The following is a 27,427-nucleotide window of genomic DNA, read 5'->3' as shown; positions in this document are numbered from 1 at the left end:
TCACTAATTTTGAAGCATATTTATAGGGTCCAACCATGATACTTGTTTTTGCGTTTTATGAGATTTTTTATACTGGAAATACAAGAAGAGTACTCAATATGTATTGTTGTACTAAGTATTTTTTATCGGGTATATTATATCAGATGGAGTAAGCCAGTTTAAACAGATGAGTTTTGAGTTTGGATTTAAAATGTGGGAGTGGGTCAGTAATACGGAGGTCAGGTGGGAGAGAGTTCCAGAACTGGGGAGCAGAGCGGCTGAAGGCTCTGCTCCCCATGGTAACAAGGCGAGCAGGAGGGGGACAGTGAGGTGGATGAAGGAGGAGGATCTGAGGGTGCGGACGGGTGTGGCAGTATGGAGGAGGTCAGAGAGATATGGAGGGGGTGAGGTTGTGTATGGATTTGAAGGTGAGGAGAAGTATTTTGTAGTTGATCTGGTCTGTGATGGAGAGCCAGTGGAGCTGTTGCAGGATGGGTGTGAAGTGATGGATGGAGGCGGTGCGTGTGATGATACGGGCAGCTGAATTTTGAACCAGTTGTAGTTTATGGAGGGTTTTGTGGGGGAGGCCAAACAGAAGGGAGTTACAATAGTCCAAACGGGAGGTGACGAGGCTGTGAACAAGAATGGCCGTTGAGTGGGGAGTGAGGGAAGGACGGAGACGGTTAATATTGCGGAGGTGAAAGTAGGTGGACCGGGTGACGTGGTTGATATGGGAGGTGAAGGAGAGGGTGCTGTCGAGGATGACACCCAGACTCTTAACCTGAGGGGAGGGGAAGAGGGGCGAGTTGTCGATGGGAATAGAGAAGTTATGGAGTTTGTTTAATGTAGATTTTGTGCCAATTAGAAGAAGTTCAGTTTTATTGCTGTTTAATTTGAGGAAGTTTGAGGTGAACCAAGATTTTATTTCAAGGAGACAATCAGTGAGGGAAGAAGGTGGAAGTGATAATGTTGATACAGAGCTTTCAAAAGTGCTCACATTACATGAAATCCCGAAACAATCAGATGGATTGATGAATATTAAGAGCAGTTTTTAGCCCTTGATACATTTTCCTACTAAGCACAGTTTTTGACTGGATGAGAGTTCTCTTTTGTTCCAGTTGCTTCTTCCTGTCTTCTGCTTTTATCTGATGTTATTCGGAAAGATGACATGCTCCTCTTCAACCTGACATTTGAAAAAAAGCATGCAGTGAGTGCCTTTCTGCAGACCAGGAACTTAAAATGTGATGGCCCCGCTCATTTAAGAGGAAATCTTTTCTCCATTATCTGTATCACTTGGACTCCACAGAAACAATTTCAGTGATTGAACACCGGCGTAATTATGCAGCATCACTGACATTTTATTTCAAAAGGACTAAAATACTACGCTCTCTTTCACTTCCTCTAACAGCTTGAACTTCTTCAAACATTAAGATGCTTTTAAACTCTCAGTCTGCAGATGAGAGTGTGCCTGGTGTGTTTGGACATGTACAACAAGAGGACAGATGATTATCACAGCGGTCAGGGACACCGAGGGTCACGATCACCGGTGTGAACAGAGTGAGTTTCCTCTCCAGCAGATGTAGGTACAAACATTTAGAGAGTAATGTTGAATAGTTTGAATTAGGAATGTTAACAGTTAATTGATTATTGATTAATTGATTGTGAAGAACTTACTCAAACACATTTTTTTGGTTTTGATTTTCTATGGGATTTTCTGTCCCATATTTTGTTCAGCTGTCAGGGAGGTGTTTTAAGTTTAAAGCATGTTTTGATGTGAATCAGCTGACTGAAGGTGTTGCGTACAGGGGAGACGCTCAGCTGGGGGCTGCAGCTGAGTGACAGTTCTCCACAAGCGCTTTTTTATCTCCGCCGCCAAACTGATTAAATCTCTCTCTCTCTCTCTCTCTCTTCTCCTCTCTCTCTCTCTCTCTCTCTCTCTACCTCTATCTCTTCCTCTCTCTCTCTCTCTCTCTACCTCTATCTCTTCCTCTCTCTCTCTCTCTCTCTCTCTCTCTCTCTCTCTCTCTCTCTCTACCTCTATCTCTTCCTCTCTCTCTCTCTCTCTCTCTCTCTCTACCTCTACCTCTATCTCTACCTTTCTCTCTCTATCTCTACCTTTCTCTCTCTCTCTCTCTCTCTCTCTCTCTCTCTCTATCTCTACCTCTCTCTCTCTCTCTCTCTCTCTCTACCTCTCTCTCTACCTCTACCTCTACCTCTCTCTCTACCTCTATTGCTACCTCTCTCTCTCTCTCTCTCTCTCTCTCTCTCTCTCTCTCTACCTCTATCTCTATCTCTACCTCTATCGCTACCTCTCTCTCTCTCTCTCTCTCTCTCTCTCTCTCTCTCTCTCTACCTCTCTCTCTACCTCTATTGCTACCTCTCTCTCTCTCTCTCTCTCTCTCTCTCTCTCTCTCTCTCTCTCTCTCTCTCTCTCTCTCTCTCTCTCTCTCTCTCTCTCTCTCTACCTCTACCTCTATCTCTACCTCTCTCTCTACCTCTATTGCTACCTCTCTCTCTCTCTCTCTCTCTCTCTCTCTCTCTCTCTCTCTCTCTCTCTCTACCTCTACCTCTATCTCGACCTCTCTCTCTACCTCTATTGCTACCTCTCTGTCTCTCTCTCTCTCTCTCTCTCTCTCTCTCTCTCTCTCTACCTCTACCTCTATCTCTACCTTTCTCTCTCTATCTCTACCTTCTCTCTCTCTCTCTCTCTCTCTCTCTCTCTCTCTCTCTCTCTCTCTCTCTCTCTCTCTCTCTCTCTCTCTCTCTCATGTGATTTAATGTTTCTGTATATCCTCTGAAGTTAAAACACTGACTTAGTCCATCAGACCTCTGCTCCCGGCCAAAGGTCCTGAAATATAAGCTCATTTCTCTAAACTCTGTGTGTCTGAAATGTGTCGGCTGAATGTCAGAGGGTTCATCCTGTGTGAAGGCATTTTGTTGTATCTGGCTAATAACTGTACCTTGCTGTTCTGAAAGAGGTATTTAATTCTGCATTCAGAGTGCAGATGTCCTTGGAAAGTGCTAACATTTGGCAGTTTGACGGTAAAGACTTGGTCAGAGACAGAATTAAACTGTAGTCAGTAAAGCCCAGGCGTGTGTCCATAAAAGGGAAATGCTGGCTACCCTCCCATGAAAGTCTAAAACAATGTGAAATGATGTATCGGCCTGCGTCATCATAATTTTACAGAGCCTCCTATAACTCTGATTTAATGCACCTCTTAGGCATCATTAAATCCTTCATAATACGAACAATGAGCAGATACTCAGCAGCTTCATTAGATCTCGTATTATTATTCTTGTTTATCAGCTCAGACAAATCAACAGGAGATGGCAAAACTTCAACTTCACGACTACCCTGTGCTTTAACCACCATCACTGGTTTTCTGGATCCACTTGACTAATCAATATGCTGGGGTTTAAAAACTGATGTGAGGGGCAGTTTTTCCTGCAAACACATTTAAAGAATTGGGATAAGACATTTTAATGGTGAATTTATAACTGTAGTCACAATGACTTTAATCCTGTTTAGAGCATATAGCAATAGTGACCTGTGATTGAGAATTTCCTACAATGGTGACATGTAACCCGGGACTTCAACTAGACCCCTGTCCGGTCCGTCTGTGATCCGCTGCGGTCCGGCTCCGTGCTCTCTCATCTGTCAACACCCACTGGTTGCGTTTTCAGAACACAGCGCAGAGCAGGACCACCAGACATCTGGAGTCATGTGACCGAGGTTTTCCCGTGGTAATTGCTGTTTCAAGGATTCTCCTCCTCCTCCTCTCCTCATCCATGTTGTCTTTCTGGTCCTCTGAAAACCTCTGACCTGTAGACTCCAGGCCTGGCTCCGCTCATCATGACTTTGGTTTGTTGTTGTAGTTAAGTGAAATACGATCTGGTGATAACACAGAGTGTTTTATTCTGAAAATTAACTGGATGTTTTCATTTTGTTTTGGTGAAACCTGACTTCCTGTCCCGCTCCATCTGCTCTAGAGTGATGCGTCGTGCTCCGGCATCCGGCAAAAATAGAAGTGTTGTGCATCTGATCCGGAGGACTCCGACCTGCCGGATCAGAGACCCAGCCGGAACGGATCCAGTGGAAGTTAACACATTGACTAGAATAGAAACTTAGCAGATCCAGTGCCGTGACGGGTCAGAGACGGACCGGACATGGATCTGGTGGAATTTGGCTGTAAACCAGAATAAAGGCATACTAACTAGTGTCCACTCTATCATTCACAAAAACAGATAAAAGCAAAGATAAATGAAGCAAAGGCTGAAGTCACGGTGTCTGTGTTCATGTCTGTAACACAGTTGAGGATCTCTGCTTTGCTCCCTTCAGCAGAAGCTTGTTTACGACTAAGTTCACTTGTTTTATGACAGCGACTGAGCCGACACTCTTTGTTCCTGATCAAACCTAAAGTCATAATCTACATAAAGTAAAGGACACACTTGTTCCTCTCTATGTGGGTGAACATCAGTCAAACAGAACAGCACCAAGAAGATCATTTTCCCAGAATATATATATTTAACACACAAACAAAGCTACATTCATACATACATACAGTCTTACATTCATACTAATACACATCAGTTTATTGGATTTTCTTGTTTTTATAAAAAGCAATTTGATATATTATTACTTTGTATACTGTGTTATACTGTAAGGGCTAGGTCACTGTTAAAAAGCATGCACTTTCTTTTGGTTGTGTCCAGATCATGTGTTTGCAAATGACTACAAGTACGTTTGGCACCTTCACTCGGACTCCCTCAGACTCAGACACGCTGCCGGTCGAATCAAAACGCACCAATCAGCAAAGCAAACGACGTGCTGTGAGCAGGTCCTGCAGGGTTGATTAGATGTGAGATAAACGTAGTTCTGGTGCCCGGGCAGCCTGAACCAACCACTTACAATAATTTGCAAATACTGTTACCCCAGTCTCATTGATCCATGTTTGTTGTATTGCACTGAATATTTAAATAGGCCCTATGTCTCCTCTCCTTTTCATCCGTTTACTGAATGTCAGGCTTTTAGTCCTGGGTCTTTGTTCCTACTGGTCCAGACCATTTGTGAATCCATGTAATCTTCAGCAGTCGTTCAGTTAAAGTCTCTCCTGTCTTTAATGTCATGTGTTCATTGTCACACGTTAGGCCTCATGTCTTCTTGGCATTTAGTTTTTACATGACATCCAACATCCGAAAATGTCTTCTCATATTTCCTCTGACATGAAGTGTGTAAATAGTTGGGGGGGTGTTGGGGTTTGGGATAGAATAGCTTGATTGATTATTGAAGTATTTATTTGCTCTTCTCTCCAGGTTTATCTGGTCCTAGGATTTAGTTGGTCGCAACGACAACAATAGACTCAGCCTCCTCGTCTTTCTCATCCAGCAATTGGACGACGCAGGGCGTGACTTCAAACGGTATCCTCTCTTTAACCGTTGTCTGTGCTGGCAGCCCAGGACTTGAGCCTCTTGTAGAGAAGGCGTACTCCCTCAAAGGGGATGGGGTCAAGGAGGATGGCTGTGGCTCCAAGGTTAATGTAACCTCCTCTACCTGTAAAGATAGGAATTGTTCAAAACAATCAGTGCTGTATATAACAGATGAAACAAGCTTTGTTCTTCCTTGCCCTGGAAATGTAAATGGAATATTTAAATTTCATATAGAATATCAAAATGAAATGTGTAATCAAGCTTCAACAGCTATTGTACAGGTCAGAGCATTTCTCAGGGCTGTGTGGGCGTGGCCTAACTCTTTGATTGACAGGTCAACAGAGAGTTCACAGCCTGCATGTTTGAGCCGTCTGACTCTGAATCTAAAGACAGAAAAACTCCAGAGTCTGAAAATGATTCATTTCATATGTTCTCTGAGTGCTGAGTCACAAAATACTTCAGAATCAGGACTTCTATCATTTATTAGTTTTATCACTCTGTAGTCTCCGGGGCATCAGGACCATGGGACGCCCGGAGACTACAGAGGCTGAAGTGGAGTATGTGCACGCAGAGGAGCTCGGCTCAGTGTGTCAGACGGAGCTGTTTAGTTGAGCTCTGAGCTGTTAGGGGAAAGAACCTGTCCTGGGAGTAGTTAGTAAACCGGTCCTATAGTTAGTGAACTGGCCCTAGGAAAATGAGCCGAGCATATGTGAGACCGCTTTAGCCAATCGACCGCAGCTCAACTCAACCGTGTCACAAAGTTTCCCCAAATCCACCGCAGTTAGGAAAATAAAAGAATGACAACAAGCTCTCATCTTCAGCGGTGGATGTGCAGACAGGGACACACGAGCACAGCGGTGCAAAGAGCAGAGAGACAACTATACAGATTACAGACAGTACGTGATTAGCAAACAAGCTAACAGCTAAGACAACACTGAGGGGAGCTGGCTGAGACGCCTTCTTTATCCTAGTGTTAGACTGGTATCAAAAACTTAACCGATAATACTTCAAAAACGGATTGAAGTTCAGTTCCAATATTTTAAATATATATAATAGGTTGTACATGTGACTATAAATATCATAGGTAGAACGTTTTTCTTAATTTGTGTTGCCAGAGGCTTAAATACTGGGCGAAGCATTCGTCTGTTAACTTCTGTTATCTAACATTGTGACGTTTGTCAGTCCCTTGTCTTCATTTGAATCTAATCTCAGTGATGTATCAGCTGTGAGGACTCAGATTGAAGCTGTAGTCAAAACCAGTGGATTGGGGCTGTTCTTCAGAAGTAGTAGGGGAGGCAGACACATTCTCTACTTTTAAGAATCGGCTTGTCACTTTGAAGTAAAGCTGACAGTGGGACTGGATCAAGCTTTTGAAGGGCCAGGTTCTATTATGCTGCTTTAGGCTAAGGCCTGGGAAACACTGCCTGCCTGAGCAGCCATGCCGTGCTTAGTCAGTCATTCTTCAGTGACTGTAATTTTGGATGTTGTTGCTGAAATGATTCACATTTATATCATAATGTATCATCACAGTTGTTGTGATGTGTTTCTCTCATTATCCGTCTTTGCCCGCTCAGAGGAAGACTCTGAAGAGAGTTTTTCCTCAAACGTTGAAGCAAAGAGTCAAAGAGGTAACTTACCTTTGTCAGCTCCTCCTCATCGTCTTCATGCTGCTCTGGTATTCCTTCAGAGTCGGGCTCTGGCTCCTCTCCAACCGTCTCCACCACTCCTCCGACCATGTCAGCCATCTGTCCGCCCAGCTGCCCGATGATGTCAACCTGCAACCAGTTCAATTTGCTGATTTAATTTCTGCCCCTTTCCTTGCTCTGGTTTTTAATCTAAGGGCTCTAAAACCACAAACTGACATTGATTATTTAATTTCAGTTGCTGTTATCATTCATTGAAAGGAAGAAAGAAAGAAAGACAGAAACAGACAAAGAAAAGAGGAAGAAAGATGGACAAGCAGAACACGAGAGCTCCCTTGTCCCAACCACAGCTTGGTTTGCCTGTGCAGGACACCAGAGAGAAAAAACAGATACTTAGACGAGCACAACAGACACAGATGCTGAATCCAAATGCCTAGAGTTGCAAACTTGCGGACTTCACAGCATGCTACCCTGAAGACTGGGTGGTTTTAAGGATGACTGTTGTCAAAATTCATCAGGTCCATTCTTGGCTGTCATGCAGACTTTTGGCAGTGCTCCATGCAGATTTCCAGCCTGTCTCCTACCTTGCAGACTCCCCTGGCAGTTTGTCCCATCATTCACTGCGCTACAGATGTGTGCTAAGTGAGCCTGCTGATATAAACAAAGCCAGATCCAGAAACAAAAACAGATTAGCCAGGATGAATGCCAAGCATGGAAAATGACCAAAAGGCTTCCTGTGCAAAATATTAACATCAACTTTGATTATTCACTTTTTCACCTTTGAGGACACGTGCCTGAGAAATGAAATCAAAGAAGATCAACTTTAGCTCCACAAAAGTAAGAGAGTATAATGCATCATAAGACATGCATTCATCGCAGTGTCCACTGTGGTCTCCCTTATTCTTTAACAGTTACTTTATTTAGATGCCTGTTTGCTTGTGACTCAAGGTAACACTCATGCAGTCCTCTTCTGTCTGAGTCTGTTAAATCTAGTCCGCAAAGTCTGTAATCTGACCATTTGGATTCAGCAGGTGAGTGCCTACATGATGAGCCTCGACCTGCGCTGCTCCCCACAGGTCAGCTAAACGAGGGTGGGTGGGAGGACCCAGACTGTGGATGGTGCTGTTGGGAGTGGCTTGGAGGGAATGGGAGGCACTGTGTGGCCTGGGATCCAAGGACTGTAATCAGAGACAGCAGAGAAGGACAGTTAATGAGGATTCACGTGTTGATTTAGCGGTCTATTATGAACAACAACTGAACTGTGCTTCACTTTAGAACAGGAATGTTGCCACTAACTTGAGCCGCCAGTCCTGACAGTCTTAGCTCCTCAAAAACAGAACAATGCTATAATGAGTTTCTGCATCACAGCCTCGCCATGCCAAAACATGACAGTTTCATCCTTCCAGCTTTTGCCAATCTTTACCAGACACAGGAAGATTGGGCTTTACCCGATTCTTCTTTTTCCCTTCACTGTGCTCTCTAATAATAGTCTGCTTCTACTTTAAACATCCCTTTCAATTACGAGTCAGGTTGGTGTAGCAGGGAACATTAGGGATACGTCTCAGGCTCTTTAGCATAGACTAATGCTCAGAAAATTGGCTGACTGATTGAAAAGCTTTATTGCAAATGTAATTGAATATATTCAATGGTCCCCTTCACGAGAGGAACCATATAAAGGGCACAGTAAAGCTAACAAGCTCATTTCTATTGTGGTCCCGGATCAGTACACCTTTTCTTTGACACAGCCCTCGACCTTTTCCTGTTGTTTTACGACCCTCCGCTTTTTAATGAGCTCTGAGATGTCCTAATGCACAAGCGGTCAGGAAAGCTGAAAGAGTCTTTTAGATGTCATAGTTCATCATGATTCACTTCATTTGCAGAAGACCTCCAAGCAGCCAGAGAGCCAGTGGTCTGTATCTGATTTACGGCCCACATATCCAGCCCGCTTGTGAGTTTTGTTTTCATTGTTTAAGCAGTCTGATCACTCCTGTATGTAAAATATGTATGACACAGTTATCAAGGAAGTCTCATCTGCTTGTATAGTTTTCCCCCAAACCTATTCATAAGTAGTTTCTGCTTTCCTTAATACATCCAGAGAAGTTTAGCTCCATAGACGTATTTGGAACATGTTGTTTTACTGATAAGAAACCAAGAGTCTCACTTAGAGGCACTGCAGGATCCCTGTGAGTCCTCAAAGTGTTGCTTTCTGCTTATTAAGAACATTAAGCATCTTAGATTGGGTTAATAACTGTGTGAATTGTGTTAATACTTAATCAACCGAAGACCTAATACATTAAGAAAACATACATACTACCAGTCATAAGTTTGGACACACCTTCTCATTCAAGGGTTTGTATTTATTTTAATTATTTGAAACACTGTAGATTAATACTGAAGACATCAAAACTATGAACAAACATATGTGGAATTATTTAATTCACAAAAAAAATGTTAAACAAACCAGAATATGTTTTATATTTTAGATTCTGTAAAGTAGCCCCCTTTTTCTTTCATGACAGCTTTGCACACTCTTGGTATTCTCTCAGTCTGCTTCATGAAGTGGTCTCCTGGAATGGTTTCTAATTAACATGAGCCTTGTCAAGAGTTCATTTGTAGAATGACTTGCCTTCTTAATGTGTTTGAGACCATCAGTTGTGTTGTTCAGAGGCAGGGTTAGCACACAATGGATAGTCCTATTTGACAACTGTTGTAATCCAGATTATGGCAAAACCAGATTATTTCATAGTTTTGATGTCTTCAGTATTAATCTACAATGTGGGAAACCCTTGAATGAGAAGGTGTGTCCAAACTTTCAACTGGTAATGTACATTGTGTTTAGCTTGACACAAGACACATAAGTAGTTGAAAAAGTTGCATTAATGGTCCTAAGTAAAACATTCTGTAGATGCTAACTGAACCGTCCCAGCACACTGACCTGCTGTTGTTGGTACTGCAGAAGCTGTTGCTGCTGGTAGTGGTGGATCTGCTGGAGCTGTTGCAGCTGGGTGTGCTGATGTAGGACGAGATGAGTCTGTTGCTGTTGGATGAAACTGCCTACTGTCCCCTCGTACCCTTCTCCAGGTGTCCCCCCTGCTCCGCTGCTACCACCTGGAACAACCACAAAACACTCATGAGACATCGTCCAGTGTTAAGATGGCATAACAGAGGACATCCTCAATCCTTACCAGTGGCCATGATGTAGGAGCCCCCACCAGGTGAGGCCACGCCCGAGGGCTGGCTGGTGATCGGGTCCCAGGCGTCTGAGGACGACAGGCAGTACAGGCCTTGTGAGACATAGGTGTGAGGCCAGACATCTGCAGAGGAGTGGTGGAGCACCTGGTCTGTTCAATCACAAGTAGGTAAAGCAGAGTGACACAGAAGAGCTTTGACAGATTATAAAGAATAAGGAGTCAGAGGAGAGAGAGAGAGAGAGAGGGGTAATCTCATTTATTGGATGACTGGAGCTGTTCCCCTGGATCAGCCGTTGGAATCCCGGTTTCTCAATCATAGAGTGGCGCATGTAGTGACAGCAACCACACGAGAATACCAGACAGATCCGGACGAGAGTTTCAAGGATTTACCAGGTCACTTGAAAGTCAGAGATTGAAAACTGGCACCTTGTTCACCTGACACCTTATCCTGCTGGATTCATGCATGTCCCTTTGTTTGAATTATCTTGGAATGACAAGATTGCAACTTTCTCTGCACTGTCATTCTAGAGAATGATGCACAAATGATCCCCTTTTTATTCATGCTAAAGGCCAAGATATAAGCAACCTGTTTATTATTCTAAGTAGGTGGAACTTCCCCTCAGTCCCGATGATGAATTTTCCTTGCTTTTTTCAAATGACTCGTATGTCTGCGTGTGTGTGCGCTCAGCACTCTTGTGTTGGTATTATATGCTAGCTAAAGCACTCTGCAGAGCCCATATGGTGTAGTTAATGAGAGCAGGGCTAAGTCCTTGTGCTAACCTACGGGCGTCCTCAGGGTGGGACAAGGCTCTGCTTTACTAAATACCAGCAAGAACCAAAACAGAATCCACTCACAGTTCCCGTCTGTGGTCAAATTAAAAACAGCCACCAAGTCCAGATTTCAAAATCTTTTCAGCTTTAAATGCAACCAGTAAGCGGCTGAATTAGTTGTTTTTATGATGATATAGCCGTTTATACCAAACCAAATATACATTTAAATCTTCTTAACCTCTCTTTTAATGCAACTCCTGTCTATCTTTAACTAAAACTCTTTCTATTCATTCAAATGTTACACAGGCACTCGTGCTCCGTGTGTTTTTTTTGTGTTCTGATGTTATCATTTGGTCGTGTTAAAGAAAGAAGCCGGTGGCACTGAAAGGCAGAAATGTGCAGCTGTGAGCGTGCCCTCCAAAAGTCCTTTACAGCTGGTTGGCAGACTAACTGACAAGGCGGGTTTTAGTCATTCACCTGTGATAGAAACCGTCTCAGACTACACAAATGACTCATCTCTCTACACTGTAAAAATGAAAACTCAAAACTGAAAAAGATTTTTTGGTTAAGTAAACAAAAAATGTGTTTCCATTAAGTTGCAAACTACATCAAAGTAGTTATCTCAACTACCTGTATTAAGTTTGTCGTGTAACGTTGGTCTCATTTGATAAGTTAGGTTGGCAAAACTTGAAATTATGGGTTTGAGGCTAAATGATTTGAGTATGCTTCAGGCAAAGAACGGGGTCTCCAACTCAAATCTAAAGGGGTCTTCCACACTTTCAATTTCCCACATGTGGCGCCATCTCTCCTGTCCTGTGTGGATTTTATCACCTTAAAGGTGAGTATTTTGTTTGAGTATTGTATTGAAACTCTAGCTTTACAGTTGGTCAATTGATGGTGAGTTGATTACCAGGTAATGTAACTTTTATTGGTTTAGTTAGTTTAATAAGGCATGGTCATTACCAATAGTTAGCCGCCTTGAACATTAGCTAGCTACCTTGCAAGTGTGAAAACGGTGCAGTGACGTGCAGAAACACAGGAACATTTTCTGAACAAAAAATAATAAGTTGGCACAACTTTCACTTCTTAGTATGTAGAATTCAAAACTTTAAGTTACACCTCGAACCTTGCCTCGAAATTTTGAGTTTTCACAGCTTTTTCGTTGTAACAGTCTATATAAGCTCTAACTCGATGTGTCTGACAGCTGCAATCTTGCAACAGCTCAGTGGTCATCAAGGTAAATTTCAACCAGATCCTGCAGCAGTTCAGTTACAGCCCCTCCGAGCCTAACTCTTCCATTTAGCCCAGTTTTCCTTTGCAGTTCAAAGGTTTGAACCGCAGTACCTCTGCTAGTGATGCTCTCCTGGTTGACCTCACTGAGGTGAGCAACGCTGCCCTGGTTGGAGCCAGCGCCCATACTCTCCCCGTCCATCGAGTTCCAGCCAAACAGAGTGGCCTCAGAGATTGCGAACTGCTGCATGATGCCTGTAGAGGATTAAGAGTGGAAATAATGTCAGCTGACAAGCAGCAGTACTAATGAAGCGTAACAATCACAGTGACATCCTTTGACTCACTGCAACACATTTTTAGATGCATCCAGTATCACTGATACAAACTGTACACATAGATCAACATCATCTTACATTGTTGCAGGCCCCTGTGTGGAACCATTTAGATACTTGGATTAGGGACATATAACAATATTATGCAACTTTAGATTTTCTCCCTTAGTAAATACTTCAAAAATAATAAAGTTAACTCTGATGATATGAGAACACAAGCACCAAAACTGTTTCCAAAAGGTGCCTCAGTGTGATCCCTAACAAAGGTCTCAGTGTGGTCCATCTTTTTTGGCCTCTACTACTTTGCCGTGTATCATCCGTAGATTCTGTACCTGCAGCAAAGCGCGCCTCCTTCTCCCCATCACTGAGGTCGCTGTAGGCGTCGTTCTCCAGCCTCCTCTCTTTTTCCCTCTGCAGGTTAATATGTCCCACTGCCCCCATAGGCCCTGCAGATGTTTGGCCCCAGCTCTGCCACTCAATCATGTGGGCTACTCGACCCTGGGCCATGGCAGTGGGCTTGGTAACTTTGTCCTTCATGGAGCGAGACACACCTACAACAGGTGGAGGGCGAGCCAAAGGGGCAAACATGCGTTGCATACACAAACACATTTACACACACAAAACACACACACACACACACGCACACAAAAACACTGTTAAAACTACCATTGGCCTCACCATTGGAGGACTCTTCTATCTGAGGCTCGGGGGAGGGAGCGGGTAAAATGATAATGAGATGAGTTGATGTAGAGAAACTGTAAGACATGACACTATGAGGCATAAAGCCCATGGGGTTAAAAGGGTTACAGGGAGCTCTGTGAAAACAAAGAGAACATGGCAGCTAATTTGCTTTGAGACATATTCAATCAAATTCAATCAGGAGCCTGGAAAGATTTCCAACATGAATATGTCTCTTCAAATTTGGGTTTTTATGCTAAAGTAATTATTTCTGTCTAATCGTCTTTGTCCAAGTCGGCTTCTTTTAAAGCAGAGCATCCATTCTTTTAACTCTCGCATCTTCTGTGTACATCCTCAGGATTACTGGTGGGATAATTAGCCCCTCTGTTTGTGTAGTTGAGGACTGAATGACTTGCTCAAGAACATATCAGAGGTATTTATATATATATGTATATATGTATCCGTCTCTGGAGCACCTGAATCTGACCTTTAAACCACAACAGCTTTCAAACTTTGGTCCCCAGAATTCACTGCTTAAATCGAACAGACACGTCTACAGTAACATGATCAAAACATGTTAAATTTGAGCCTTTTGAAATACTAGTTTCATGCTTATATTTAAAATGATTCACCACTCATTATTTAAGCACACAAGTTACATCATTATTGTCTGTTTGACATGATTATGGTTAGGGATGCACTGATCCTACTTTTTAGGTCCCGATACCGATATCGATACCTGGGCTTTGGTATACAATACCGATACTATACGATCCGATCCCGATATTGATTTAACAATCTCTATTCCTTAATGTGAGGATAGAATCATGTTTTGGCAACTTCAAGCTTTTCTGACTTGATGGTGAACTGTACCTGGGTTCCAAGTGCTAAACCAGAGGCTGGAATCCCTTAATTTCAAGGATCCAGAACAATTAAATCCAATACCCTGTCCGTTTTTTCACACTTTGAATCCATTAATAGAAGGTTTCTTGCTTCTTTGCAGTTGGCTACAGCTGACGTAAACTTCTTCCTTTGGGCTCCCATTATATTTGCACAACCAGCCGGCACTGATGACGTAGCAGACGCACATGGCTGTTGTAAACACAGAAAAGCATAGAACTGAGATGAATAGATCTGTCATATGGATCGGCGCTATATATCGGCCCTTTGTCACCGATATCCGATCCGGCTTTTCGAGTCCGATCAAGCCGATATCGGATACCAGGATCGGATCGGTGCATCCCTAACTATGGTGTGCCTGAGCAGATATGTAGACCATGAGTCAGACAAATATCAGACAGTGGTTTTTGCCTCTGATATTTTCCTTAATGATGTCATTGTATTATATTTTTTTAATTATTATTATTTATTTTTTATATATATTTGTTTTAATTTTAATTTTTTTTAATTTTTGTGTTTTTCTGTGAAGCACTTTGTAACTTTTTTTAGAAAAGTGCCATGGTAAAAAACATTATCTTCCAGTAGCTGAAGTTGTTCTGATCTCTCATTCGGTCCTTCTTTTGAGTCTTAATTAAAAAAAAAAGGTTTCAAATCTTCAGATAAGTGCGTGATTGTGATGTTTGAATCATTTTATAAATGAGCTGATGATTCAGCTGCACACTAATAGAGACCTTCAATCTCAGCAGGTTAAGAGGTCAGATGTCAGGTGACGAGCTCACAATAGTTGTCTTTGAGCTCCCTCCAGTTTTCCGTATTGAACAGAGAGGATGACAGCTGAAACGCTAACAAACCATATTAATGATAAAAGCCATTACTCATCTCCTGGTAAACAGAATAAATGAGATTCATTAGACTTTGCGTAATTAAAAACGTGTTACAGAGACGGAGAGAGGTAGGGGAAAGTAATCCTTGGGTGTAAACAGAACGTTAAGAAGGGTCCACCGGCAATTCTCTGCCCAATTAAGATGCAAATACAGGATTCAAACTAGGGACAAATACACTGAGTCAAATGCTCACAGAGAGGCTGATCGATAAAAAATTAAATTAAAATCAAACAGGCATGAATAAACAGAGACGGAGCTTTGGAAATTGCTCCCCCGGTCCAGAGGGCAAGTTGCAGGCTGAGTTATAAATAGAAACAGTTTTCCCCCTCAGACAAAGAGAGCCGATCTCATTTGAAAATCAAACACTCCCCGCAGAGTCTAATTGGGGATGGAAATAGGAACGGAAAGAATGGGGATGAGAGATGAGGGAGGGTGTTGGGGTCTTGGCTATTCAAAGGCTCAAAAACTGCTTGACACTGTAAAAATAATACCAACAGACTGATTTCAAGTGCTCCAGACACAACAACAACAACAACAACAAAAAAAAACACTTTTTAACACAAACACTGAGGTGCTACATTGAAACACTGCAAAGCACAGCGCACCACAGTCAGAAGCACAAAGCACGAGATAGCACAAAAGAGGCACCAGCCACTCAAGATCACAACACTGCACAAAAAAGTCACTATTTCACAGATAATAGGCCACACCGCCGCCGGTACTGCCACATTACAAATACTCTACTCCCAACACACCTGTGGAGATGCTTCAGTACGTCTTTAAAGTAAGTCATCTCACTTACTTTAGTTTCTTTGAAATCATCGGTCTGATTGGGTTTCCATCAATGACTCTGCGAAATGTCAGTCATTGACGTCTGCTGTTGATATCAATGGAGGAAGAAGGGAAAGTAGGGAGTGATAAAAGAAGGGGCACCCACAGGGGCGGCCATGTTGGTTCCAAGCTCCTCCTTTCTCCTCCTGCTTGAGAGTGAAGTTGTCTGTTGAGGCTTAGTTTGATTCACAAACGTCTGGCATTGATGGCAAAGTTGAAAGATAATCCCTGTTCTGTTTTTTAAGTATGTCAGGTGATTGTTTGATCGAAGAGCAGCACAAAGCTTCAAACTCAGCTCAGCTGGAAGCACAAAAAGTTGAAACACAGGATCAAACAAAACCTCCAGGACTCAGGCCTTATTCTTGCAAGCTTACTACAGTATTCTCAAGTTTAAGATGTCCTGAAATGCAGAAAAAAAAACAACCTGCTTCCAAAGAATCTGACTAATTACTAGGGATGGGCAATGAATATCAAATATTCAAAATATTCATTCACTGAGTTAAAATCGAAGAGTTACTATGAATATTTCCTCATTTTAAAAGTACAAATTTTCATCGTTTTAACCTGTGTCTGGTTGTAATACTTGCTTGCTAACTGCATTAAGTAACAGAAGAAGGAGAATGCTAACTGCATTAAAGCTAGGGTTGGTAGTCACGGATTTGAATGTAGCATTTCCTCAGGACTCTGTCTAACCCCTCCCCCCCTTCCTCTAGGAGCTCCTCCAAAACGACGCCCCCGCTCAAATGCATGAGCGCCGCTGATTCACAACCACATGATGGTGACTGATTCAAAACCGGTCCTCAGCACATGGTTTGTGCTTTGCACTACGTCAACTCATGTCTCACTCCAGGGTAAGAGAACACCAAAACATTATCATAGATGTACACGCAGGAGGCGGGCAGAACGGCAGGACGGGATTTGATTGGTTTAAAAATTTGGCTCCTGATGGCAGGGATTGGTTGTTGTGTTCCCAGGTTTACTCCAGCTTTAGATAGCAGCTTTTTTTCACTCTTTTTCAAAGGTGACATATCATGCAAAATTGACTTTTTAATGGTTCTTTACCTGAAATATGATCCCTGGCATGTCTACAAACCCCCCGAGAATGAAAAAAATCCATTCTGCCCCTGTTTTGATTTCTCCACCTTTCTGTAAATGTGTGTGAAACGAGCCGTTTCAGACTTCAGTGTTTTTGTTACGTAACAACAATATCCGGTCTGTCACGGAGTCAGAGCTCGGAGCTTGTTCAGCCCATAGACTGTATAAAATAATACTGAATCCCTCCCCCGTTTTTCATTACCTGCACAAATGTGTGCTAACAAGGAGCTTAGGAGGGAGGCATGCTAGTTGTAGGTTGTCTTAATAAACACAAAGGTCGGTTTTACTCCCCACGTCTGCAGATTTGAAGATCTAGTGGATGATTTTTATTTGTCATGGATAAGTGCTAGCGCTAATTAGCATAGCCACATAGCTACATGTTCGTAGCTGTAGCTGTAGCTGTAGCTGTAGCTGTAGCTGTAGCTGTGTACCAAGACACACGTCGACATACTGACAAATAAAACAACAAGAAACACTAAATCTGTGACCAATCCTTCATAAAAGGTCCTGGCCGAGGCACATCCACTTCCGGAGGGGGCGTGGTCAGAGGGAAAACAGAGTGTTCTGAGGAGGACTGAAGAAGAGGGTTTTTCAGGCATGCCAAAATCTGATTTCAAAGTGTTTTTTTGAGCATAAACTTTAAAGACATTGTTTGGGGACCTCTTAGACCAATATATATTGATGAAAAAAGCGTGATATGTCACCTTTAAGAACACATTATGTATTGATTGCCATCGGGACAAAAAGATAATTCTAACCAGTATAACAAAAAGTGGATCTAAATCTGACTACCAACCCCAGCTTTAAATAACAAAAGAAGAACACATTAGCGACAGTCGCAGCGATTATCTCTGTTTCTGAATGTGGCTGTAAAATGTAAACGCACACCCCGCCGCGTCACAGACACATCAGCTTAAAGATCGCGACAGACACTGTCAGTGCCCGCTATTAGCTGCAGGTTAACGCGACTATCAGACAAACGGGACAGGTGTGTGAAGAAGCCAGTGATTATGGAATAGTATTTTGTCTTGAAATGCCCATCCCTATTAATTACTTGAAATTACGTTTGTTTGTTTTTTAGAGTTACTTTTGATTCAGTGGTGACTAAGACATTCAGTGTGTTTAAAAATGTGTCTATAAAGTTATAGGAAAGGCAATTCTCTAGAAATTACTGTTTCAGAGTAACTTCTAAGCCATGTGTGTGAAGACCAGCATGGCCACAATTCTTAGAATTGCATTGTTTTGCATTGTAGCAGCAGCCAAACAGACCTTAGCATCATCAATGGTTGTGCTTAAGATGAAGTCCGGATCAGTTGCAGTTGGCTGAGAAACACTTTATTTTGCTCCATAAATAAGGTTGCTTCAGCTGACATGAGTTCCCTGAGATTGTTTGATGGTTCTCATTAAACTGAACCACGCATTGATCTTCTGGCTGCTGCTTCTGCTTCTACTCTGACACTAAACAACCATCTGAATACCACACAAAAAAAGGAAAAGAAAAATCATGTTTTACATAAAAAAAAAAGGAGAAAGGAATTTTAGCCTTTCAGGTCTCAACAACAACTTCACCCTCGACCTTCCGTGGAGCATGTGGAGGCAACATGGGGGCTGTTTTACCATCTAGCAGCACAGACACACACCTGACACACCTGACAGAGAGGACTTAGCCAGGGCACCGATCCCGTAGGAGTTGGGAGGCTTCCTCTTGAGACGAGGCAGAATGGAAGTAGTGTCCTCCATGGACAACTGAAGAAGAGAGGGAGGGAGGCGAAGAAGAGGCGGGGTTTTCAGGTGAAAGAAAAAGAGAAAAAATGCAGGAAAAAATGACAGAAACAAAAAAAAGATGATAGAGAAAGAGATGAAGGCCAGAGAGACACAAACGGAATAAAAGAAATTGAGGTGAAAAGAGCAGATAATTTAAGATTCAGAAGATGGCATGAGTGAGACAGAAGAACAGAAGTGTGGTTGTAATAGAGGGAATAAGAAAGACGGGTTAATTATTGGAACACCTTGAAATGACTAACAGGCTAAATATTGTGTCTAAAAGGAGACAGAGCTTCTCAAGTGGTGATATAAAAGTGGACATGTCTTTCAGCGGCACAGCAGCACAGAATCATGATGAAGCTCTCCACAACACGAATGAGTTCATGATTGATGATTCACCAGGAAACTGTAGAATGAACATGAACAAAACAGTAATTAGTTGAAACAACCCCGGAGGTTCTTTATTAGTTGGAGAGTTGTTATGCAGGATGTGCTTATAGGAAAATGAGAAAATGTTGCTTTGTATTCCAGAGGACTCTCCTTTAAAACAGACGCATTTTTTTAATTCCTTGGAGAACATTTTGATCATGAAGTGACTGATTGTAGTTTCTGATGCAGTTATCCACCTCAAGTGTCGTTGGTTAAAGCTCCTCTTACTTTTGAAATAAACACTGAGAAGAAAACAACACCAGAGCCATGGACCCAGCCTTTTGTTGACCACACTTTCCGGCTTGGTAACCACGGTGAACTTTTTCCTGATGAGTTCTTTGTCTCAGTGGCTGGTTCCCGATCTTCTTCACTGCACAGTGTGGAAACTTGAGAATGACACAACCTTTCTACCAGGGTTAATAAGCTGCAATACTGCCCACCCTCACTACCAACTCAAAATACATCAAGATTGCATCAGCCAGATTGCCCAGCTGAGTCTTGCCCTGTGTCCGTCTCTCTCCCCCAACAGTGCTGCCATTTTGGTTCACACCCTGGTCACCTCCTGCCTAGATTACTGCAGCTCCCTTCTTTTTGGTTTACCAGACAAATCCATCCATCCGCCCGCATCATCACCAGAACCCCCTCCACCAGCTACATCACACCAGTCCTGCAGCAACTCCACTGGCTGCCCATTAAATACTGGATCATTTTTAAGATTCTGTTTCTCACGTTCAAGGCCGTCAACAACCGAGCTCCTCAGGACCTCATTGAGCTCCTCCATACCAAAGTACCCACCCGGAAAACTCACCTTTTCCGCCAGGACTACTCACTTTAATCTGTCTCTATGGCAGGGGTTCTCAAACTTTTTGGAGCCAGGGACCCCTTAAAAAAATTGTCCAAGGACCCCCTCATAGTTGTAACACAGATTAAACACATTAGTGATGTGTCATGATCAAAAGCTGCGGCTCTGAGAGTCGATGCTTTATAGTGAATCAGAAGAGCCGGCTCGCATCGGCTCCCAGTTTTTTCCTTTCTCTGCTTAGCTCTCACAGTGCTCAGCCCCAGCTCTGCTCACAGCAGAACTTTGTTTTGATTGGTCAGCATGGCGGCCATGCGCCCAATCACGTGAGGATATAGGATACAGGTGATGGAGGGGAGGCTGTGTATCGTGGCTACATCTGTTCCTTCTGAGAGGGTTAGGGTTAGGGTTCTTCTCAAAGACCGGGCAAATACTGAGAGGAGAAATTGGATCAGTCCATCAAAGCTGAGGGATCGGATTTTTCTCAATGCCAACCTGAGGACATTCATAATGTTTGATCCAGTTCGGTTCTGGTTCTGTTTGCTTGAGTTTGGTTCTGGTTTTGTTTGCTAGAGTTTGGTTCTGGTTCTGTTTGCTTGAGTTTGGTTCTGGTTCTGTTTCCTTGAGTTTGGTTCTGGTTCTGTTTGCTTGAGTTTGGTTCTGGTTATGTTTGCTTGAGTTTGGTTCTGGTTCGGTTTCCTTGAGTTTGGTTCTGGTTCTGTTTGCTTGAGTTGGTTCTGGTTTGCTTGAGTTTGGTTCTGGTTCGGTTCTGGTTCAGTTCTGGTTCGGTTCTGGTTCGGTTTGCTCGAGTTGGTTCTGGTTCTGTTTACTTGAGTTGGTTCTGGTTCGGTTCTGGTTCGGTTCTGGTTCGGTTCTGGTTCGGTTCTGGTTCGGTTTGCCCGAGTTGGTTCTGGATCTGTTTACTTGAGTTGGTTTTGGTTCGGTTCTGGTTCGGTTCTGATTCGGTTCTGGTTCTGTTTGCTTGAGTTTGGTTATGGTTCTGTTTGCTTGAGTTCGGTCAGGGTTCAGTTCTGGTTCGGTTCTGGTTTGGTTCTGGTTCAGTTTGCTCGAGTTGGTTCTGGTTCTGTTTACTTCAGTTGGTTCTGGTTCGGTTCTGGTTCGGTTCTGGTTCGGTTCTGGTTCGGTTCTGGTTCGGTTTGCTTGAGTTTGGTTCGGTTCTGGTTTGGTTCTGGTTCTGTTTGCTTGAGTTTGGTTCGGTTCTGGTTTAGTTCTGGTTCGGTTCTGGTTCGGTTCTGGTTCGGTTCTGGTTCGGTACTGGTTCAGTTCTGGTTCTGTTTGGTTTGGTTGTGGTTTGGTTGTGGTTTGGTTGTGGTTTGGTCCTGGTTTGGTTCTGGTTTGGTTCTGGTTCGGTTTGCTTGAGTTTGGTTCTGGTTCTGTTTGCCCTAACCCTAACCCTAACCCCTAACCCTAACCCTAATCCTAACCCTAATCGTAACCCTAACCCTAACCCTAATCCTAACCCTAACCCTAACCCTAACCCTAATCCTAACCCTAACCCAACCCTAACCCTAACCCTAATCCTAACCCTAATCGTAACCCTAACCCTAACCCTAATCCTAACCCTAACCCTAACCCTAATCCTAACCCTAACCCTAACCCTAACCCTAACCCTAATCCTAACCCTAATCATAACCCTAACCCTAATCCTAACCCTAACCCTAACCCTAACCCTAATCCTAATCCTAACCCTAACCCTAACCCTAACCCTAACCCTAACCCTAATCCTAATCCTAACCCTAACCCTAACCCTAACCCTAATCCTAACCCTAACCCTAACCCTAACCCTAACCCTAATCATAACCCTAACCCTAACCCTAATCATAACCCTAAGCCTAACCCTAACCCTAACCCTAATCATAACCCTAACCCTAACCCTAACCCTAATCATAACCCTAACCCTAACCCTAACCCTAACCCTAATCCTAACCCTAACCCTAACCCTAACCCTAACCCTAACCCTAATCCTAATCCTAACCCTAACCCTAACCCTAACCCTAACCCTAACCCTAATCCTAACCCTAACCCTAACCCTAACCCTAACCCTAACCCTAATCATAACCCTAACCCTAACCCTAAGCCTAATCATAACCCTAACCCTAACCCTAACCCTAATCCTAACCCTAACCCTTACCCTAACCCTAATCCTAATCCTAACTCTTACCCTAATCCTAACCCTTACCCTAACCCTAACCCTAATCCTAACCCTTACCCTAACCCTAATCATAACCCTAACCCTAACCCTAACCCTAATCCTAACCCTAACCCTTACCCTAACCCTAATCCTAATCCTAACTCTTACCCTAATCCTAATCCTAACCCTTACCCTAACCCTAACCCTAATCCTAACCCTAACCCTAATCATAATCCTAACCCTTACCCTAACCCTAATCCTAATCCTAACTCTTACCCTAATCATAACCCTAACCCTTACCCTAACCCTAATCCTAATCCTAACTCTTACCCTAATCCTAACCCTTACCCTAACCCTAACCCTAATCCTAACCATTACCCTAACCCTAATCCTAATCCTAACCCTAATCATAACCCTAACCCTAACCCTAACCCTAATCCTAATCCTAATCCTAACCCTAATCCTAACCCTAACCCTAATCCTAACCCTAACCCTAATCATAACCCTAACCCTAACACTAACCCTAATCCTGGGAAATCATAAGGCTTCTCATAACAACACTGTACGTAAAAGGGTTTTCAACACAAACCATTAGGTTTTGTAAAGTTAAGGTAAAACATACAGCTACAAAAGATCCTTAATTAAGAGCTGTTCGGGAATCGAAAGACTCTTCTTTGGGAGCTGAGTCAAAAGAGCCGGCTCTCTGAAAAGAGCCGAACTTCCCATCACTAAAGCACATGCTTACTACCATTTGCACTCTTAGATGCCCTTGGAACTATATGTATTGTAAAATGTATCAATGTAAATACTTCAGACCTGTACCATAGTGATAAACAGATAACACTTCAATTTGAATCAAGTAAATACCACTTGTATACTTTAAAACAGAGGGTCATTTCATTCCTTGTGGACTCAACATGACAGCATTTATACTTTTCAAGTAATTGATCTTAAACGCTATTATTATTGTTGTTGGGTTTTTTTTTGTTTGTTTTTTATTATTATATCAGTTTCAGGACAATGCCATGTCCACTTAGCCAGACGGACATTCACCATATCCAATGCATGGGATATATTTCACATCCATCTGGGAAACACCCAATAGAAGATGTCGGCTGAACCTGTAAAAGAAAAACTAAAAAACTTAGTGGGTGACTGGATGAACATTCTCTCTGTCACATTCATAGCAGGCCAATTAGAGCAACAATTAACATGACGTAGTAAGTGAGCGCTGCCACAGAGGAGTAAACGACACAACACAAGCTCGAGGGGCAGCTGTTGTGATGTCAATACATGATTTCTGCCGTTTTTGTAAATAGTATTAGCCCATTAAAGGCAGCTGCTCTTTGTTTAATACAGAAATGTTCTGTTCTGATGAAACTGCCGCCACAGATGTATTCACGCTAATCTCTTCACCATTCAACATTGTTTACAGGCTTGCAGTCGCTTCACCACACCTGCAGCTGCTGCCTCTTTCTCCTAAGATGGCACTGATTGGTCCAGTCCTACTGTGACTGGACCCGCCTGACGACACACATGGAGTCTGGCCGATCCATCTGCTTTGCAAGGTTAATGTCCACTTCTTCTTCTTGTAGAAAGTCTACACACCAACTATCAGTGTTAAAGCCTCCGATGCTAGTGTGATGAAATGAGACAACTCTGTGATATTTATGGTTAAATCGACTCAGCTGTTATTCCTCCTGCTTATGCTAACAGAACTGAATCAGTATTTGAGGATTTAAATTAGCTTGTAGACACTCAAATCATTAAGGCCGAGCACACTCTGCTCTACAGCTCGAACAGCTCATGCTTGTGTGATTTCGTCTGTACTTCCTGGCGCCAGAGCTCATGGCAAACCAACCAGTGAACAAATGAACAAAGAGACAGAGCCCTGCTTCTAATGAGGTCCTACCAACAGCTAATTACAAAGGGTAACAGCAGGAAAACATGTGGACTGTGCTCCACCGGGGGATTCGTGATAGATGTGATGCAACATTGTGAGTTAAAGTGCTTTAATTACTGCACAGGGAAAACTGAGATGATTGGGTCCCTGTGTGGCGTACACATGGAGTGTTAGAGCGTGTGGGCTGGACTCTTTGCATGTAACAGGAACATTATATGCTGTAGTAATACAGCAGGGTAGTGATCATAGTGCAACACAATTTCCATAAGAGTTGTGACGCTATCTGTTGCTTTAAACAGATGCATGCCCATGTGAGACGGCTTGCCCCCAAGCACACTCGAGTCAACAGAATTCACATTGTGCAATCATTTCTGCTGAAAGTTCAGAAAGAGATGAGGAGCTTTGCACTTCAACATGCAGAGCTTTCAGTAAAAAACGGACTTGAACGCAGGCTTCAGTGGAGGAGAAGATAAGCTTATTACAGCCTGTTATCTGTGACTCTGTGTGTACATGAAGCTCGCAGGACAGTGGATTAGCAGAGGGCCCTGAGAGGAGACCGATGGGAGGGACAGTTTGTGGGGAGAAGTAGAAAAAGTGGGGGATAATAGAGAGAGGGAGTAGAAGAGGGAGGTAAGAGAATGGACAGAAGGGGGGAGGATAAACAAGGCGGATGTCAATTTATCTACTTAGAACCCAAACTCAGGTAGGTGAGGGATGCAGAGGGGGAATGACAGGTAGAAGTTTTGGGGGTTTGAAAATATTAAACAAGGACACTTACATTGATTCCTTCCTAGGAAAACTCGGCACAGGCATGCTGGGGAGGGAGGAGAGGAGAGGGAAGGAATGGGGGAGGGGGAGGAGAGAAGCTCAGGTGTAGAAAAAGGTGGGAGGAGATGGAGATTTGAAAGAGGGAAGAGGAATTTTGGGACATAGAAACTGGATTTAAGCTTCGGTTTTGAACATCTAAATTTTGAGATGAGTCGTTCATCATTTCACCCATTCTATGTGGAAATTTCAAATTTCAAATTAGACTTTTAGGATCAGAAAATTAGCTTTTTTAATCCTTTCTATCTTAAACTATTTGAAGTAGGGATGAAGTCTGAGATTGAGTTAAAAAGAAAACCTCATAAGTTTGGATAATCCTGCAGGCACCCTGCATGTGTTTGACCAGGACTGACCTTTGTAAAGTCTCTGTTGTATTTTGGAGTATCCTGTTTTTAGCTGATTCATCCACCAGTACATGTACAGACATCTGTGCATGTATGAACTGTGCCGTATGTGGATAAATACAGAATGCATTAACATGAAATTTGCAAGATTAAGCAGTAAAACATGATTTATGTTTATCAGCGGAGTCAGTGAGTGCACAAGGTGCAGTCTTTGTAAATATGTAAAGTGTGTTATGTTTGTGTGTTATCAGCTGCTCCATCCCTCTCCGTCCATCTACACCTCTCACAATGTTTACGTAACCAATGGATACCATTCAGCCGTTTCCAGGAGCAACAGCAAGTCTGATCCTCGGCAAAAAGCTGGACACCATTAATTATGTGCCCTCATATGCAAGCACATATACACACACAGACACACACACACACACACACACACACACAGAGACAGAGAGAGAGAGAGAGAGAGACAGTCATGTATATTCATCCTACTCTGAAATGCACACAGATTAAAGGAGAAGAGTTTGGAAAGTGTCCAGAGTATTTAAATACACAGCTGTCAGAAGGATTTGTCTTATTTTTGAACATCAGAGACCGTGCGGCTCGGCCCCGAGAGTTCCTCCTCTGGCACTTTGAGCTTGTTATCATCCTTTTACTGTTCACAGATCACGGACTGCACGGAAGGTGAAACGGAAATGCCCTCAACTTATTGTCAAAGTAAACGCAGAACTTTGTCTGGTGTCCTCAGAGAGCTGATTCTACAGAGGTGACTCAGAAAAATGTGGATTTATAAGGATTATAAGCAACCGCTTACACTTACTTTAGTTTAGAAATGTTCTGGAGATTTTTCAGGGGTCATGTTAGAGGCGAAGTGAACGATCTTTATCGAATCCTTAACTCACAGGGCTAACAGGTCCACGCAGATGTCTGTCTAACATGAGTCTGGTTTCAGGTTTCTGCCTGTTAAAGGAAGTTTGTCCTTGCCACTGTAACTTGCTAAATGCTGCAAAGTGCTCTGCTCATGGTGGATTAAGATGAGATCAGACTGAGTCCTGTCTGTAAGAGGGGACTGGATCTTATCCTGTCTTGATGTTGGGTCTTTGTTAATAATAGGACATAGAGTACGGTCTAGACCTGCTCTGTTTGGAAAGAGTCTGAGGATATACAATACATAAATCAAGATTGATTGATTGAATAGGATAGCCTCTGAATGCAGAACCTACTTTTCAAAATCATGTGACATTGATGAACATAAGGTTATATCATCTGAAATTCCAGTCCAGTGTCACTTTCTTTGGCTTCATCGTTAACATGCATTGCTACAATTAATTTATTCTGTCTTTTTGTACTGGCATCCTGGCTTTTATGATCCTCCTTTAATTCACTGAAAGTAAAAAAAAAATCATCATGAAGTCAGAAAAAAAAAGTGTGAATTATTTTTAATCTATTCTAGTTGTAAAGAATAGTAAAAGTCCTTGCCCTGGCCTCATAGACCAATAAAAAAACAACACCATCCCCTCTGAGAAGTTCTCCTTTCTCTGACTGTCCAGTCTTTGCTGTATTTGCTGTTGTTTTAAAATGCTGTGACAGATTTCAATAAGCAGCTGACAGCACATCTTAACAAACTACCAAACTGGTCTTTAATTCTCTGCCAAAGGGAGGAGAGTAGAAAACATCCTGCAGTCAGTTTATTTGTTGGTCCTTGTATGCAGGAAAGCAACCGTGGCCACCAGCTACAGCAAATGAACGAAACAAATAGATTTAATCAGCAGCATTTCAACATGCATTCATGTGGAGGTGGACCGGGGTCTCCTCTTATTGCAGTCTGAATTGTTTTGCATCATTTTTTTTTATTTTTTTATTTTTTTTATTTGTAAAGTACAATATTTAACATAAATGTCACCATCTGATGCATTGTACCAGAGTTAGCTTAAAGCTAATTTACATCTGCAGTCCCTTGGCAGGTCACAATTAAAACATCACATTGTAAAAACACTTGCTTGCACACACACACGCGCACGCGCACACGCACACGCACGCACACACACACACACACACTCACACACACACACACACACACACACACACACACACACACACACACACACACACAAACAATCAAACAAACAAACAGTATGTATATCAAGTTAAAAGTATCAAATCAGTGGTTGCAGTGTTGATTGTCCTTTAGCAGACTTTTCAGTTTGGTTTTGAAGCTGCTGAGAGATTCACTGTTCTTAATGTCCTCCGGTA

General features: G+C 42.7%; 1 protein-coding gene and 1 long non-coding RNA gene across 8 annotated transcripts in view; one reads left to right on the top strand and one right to left on the bottom strand.

Annotated features, from left to right (window-relative positions):
- The first annotated feature begins 358 nt into the window (after positions 1 to 358).
- On the top strand, positions 359 to 25,705 carry LOC117828554. 2 transcript variants are annotated; one of them, XR_004634429.1, is made up of 7 exons: positions 359 to 407; positions 1,429 to 1,536; positions 5,293 to 5,510; positions 8,930 to 8,997; positions 10,131 to 10,404; positions 23,541 to 23,673; positions 25,429 to 25,705. It is a non-coding gene; the product is annotated as an uncharacterized LOC117828554 (long non-coding RNA). The 2 variants fall into 2 exon arrangements; XR_004634430.1 differs by having other exon boundaries at positions 1,429 to 1,558.
- LOC117828536 overlaps positions 4,488 to 27,427 on the bottom strand; it is a 74,310-nt gene continuing 51,370 nt past the window's right edge. Inside the window, exons 1-8 of one of the 6 annotated variants that reach the window (XM_034705741.1) lie at positions 18,611 to 18,705; positions 12,906 to 13,124; positions 12,356 to 12,496; positions 10,235 to 10,390; positions 9,985 to 10,157; positions 8,093 to 8,227; positions 7,044 to 7,181; positions 4,525 to 5,530 (exon numbers count right to left, since the gene is read on the bottom strand). In XM_034705741.1, coding sequence (XP_034561632.1) covers positions 5,312 to 5,530; positions 7,044 to 7,181; positions 8,093 to 8,227; positions 9,985 to 10,157; positions 10,235 to 10,390; positions 12,356 to 12,496; positions 12,906 to 13,124; positions 18,611 to 18,701 — 1,272 coding nt within the window. In that variant the 5' untranslated portion in view covers positions 18,702 to 18,705 and the 3' untranslated portion in view covers positions 4,525 to 5,311. Of the gene's footprint in view, positions 5,531 to 7,043; positions 7,182 to 8,092; positions 8,228 to 9,984; positions 10,158 to 10,234; positions 10,391 to 12,355; positions 12,497 to 12,905; positions 13,125 to 15,837; positions 15,975 to 18,610; positions 18,706 to 27,427 lie in introns of those variants that run through there. The other 5 variants (XM_034705742.1, XM_034705743.1, XM_034705745.1 and 2 more) reach the window with 5 other exon arrangements.

This window comes from Notolabrus celidotus, chromosome 16 (assembly GCF_009762535.1).
Source record: "Notolabrus celidotus isolate fNotCel1 chromosome 16, fNotCel1.pri, whole genome shotgun sequence".
NCBI lineage: Eukaryota > Metazoa > Chordata > Actinopteri > Labriformes > Labridae > Notolabrus > Notolabrus celidotus.
Note: the sequence above shows the minus strand (reverse complement) of the source record. Positions and strands in the feature narration are given on the sequence as shown.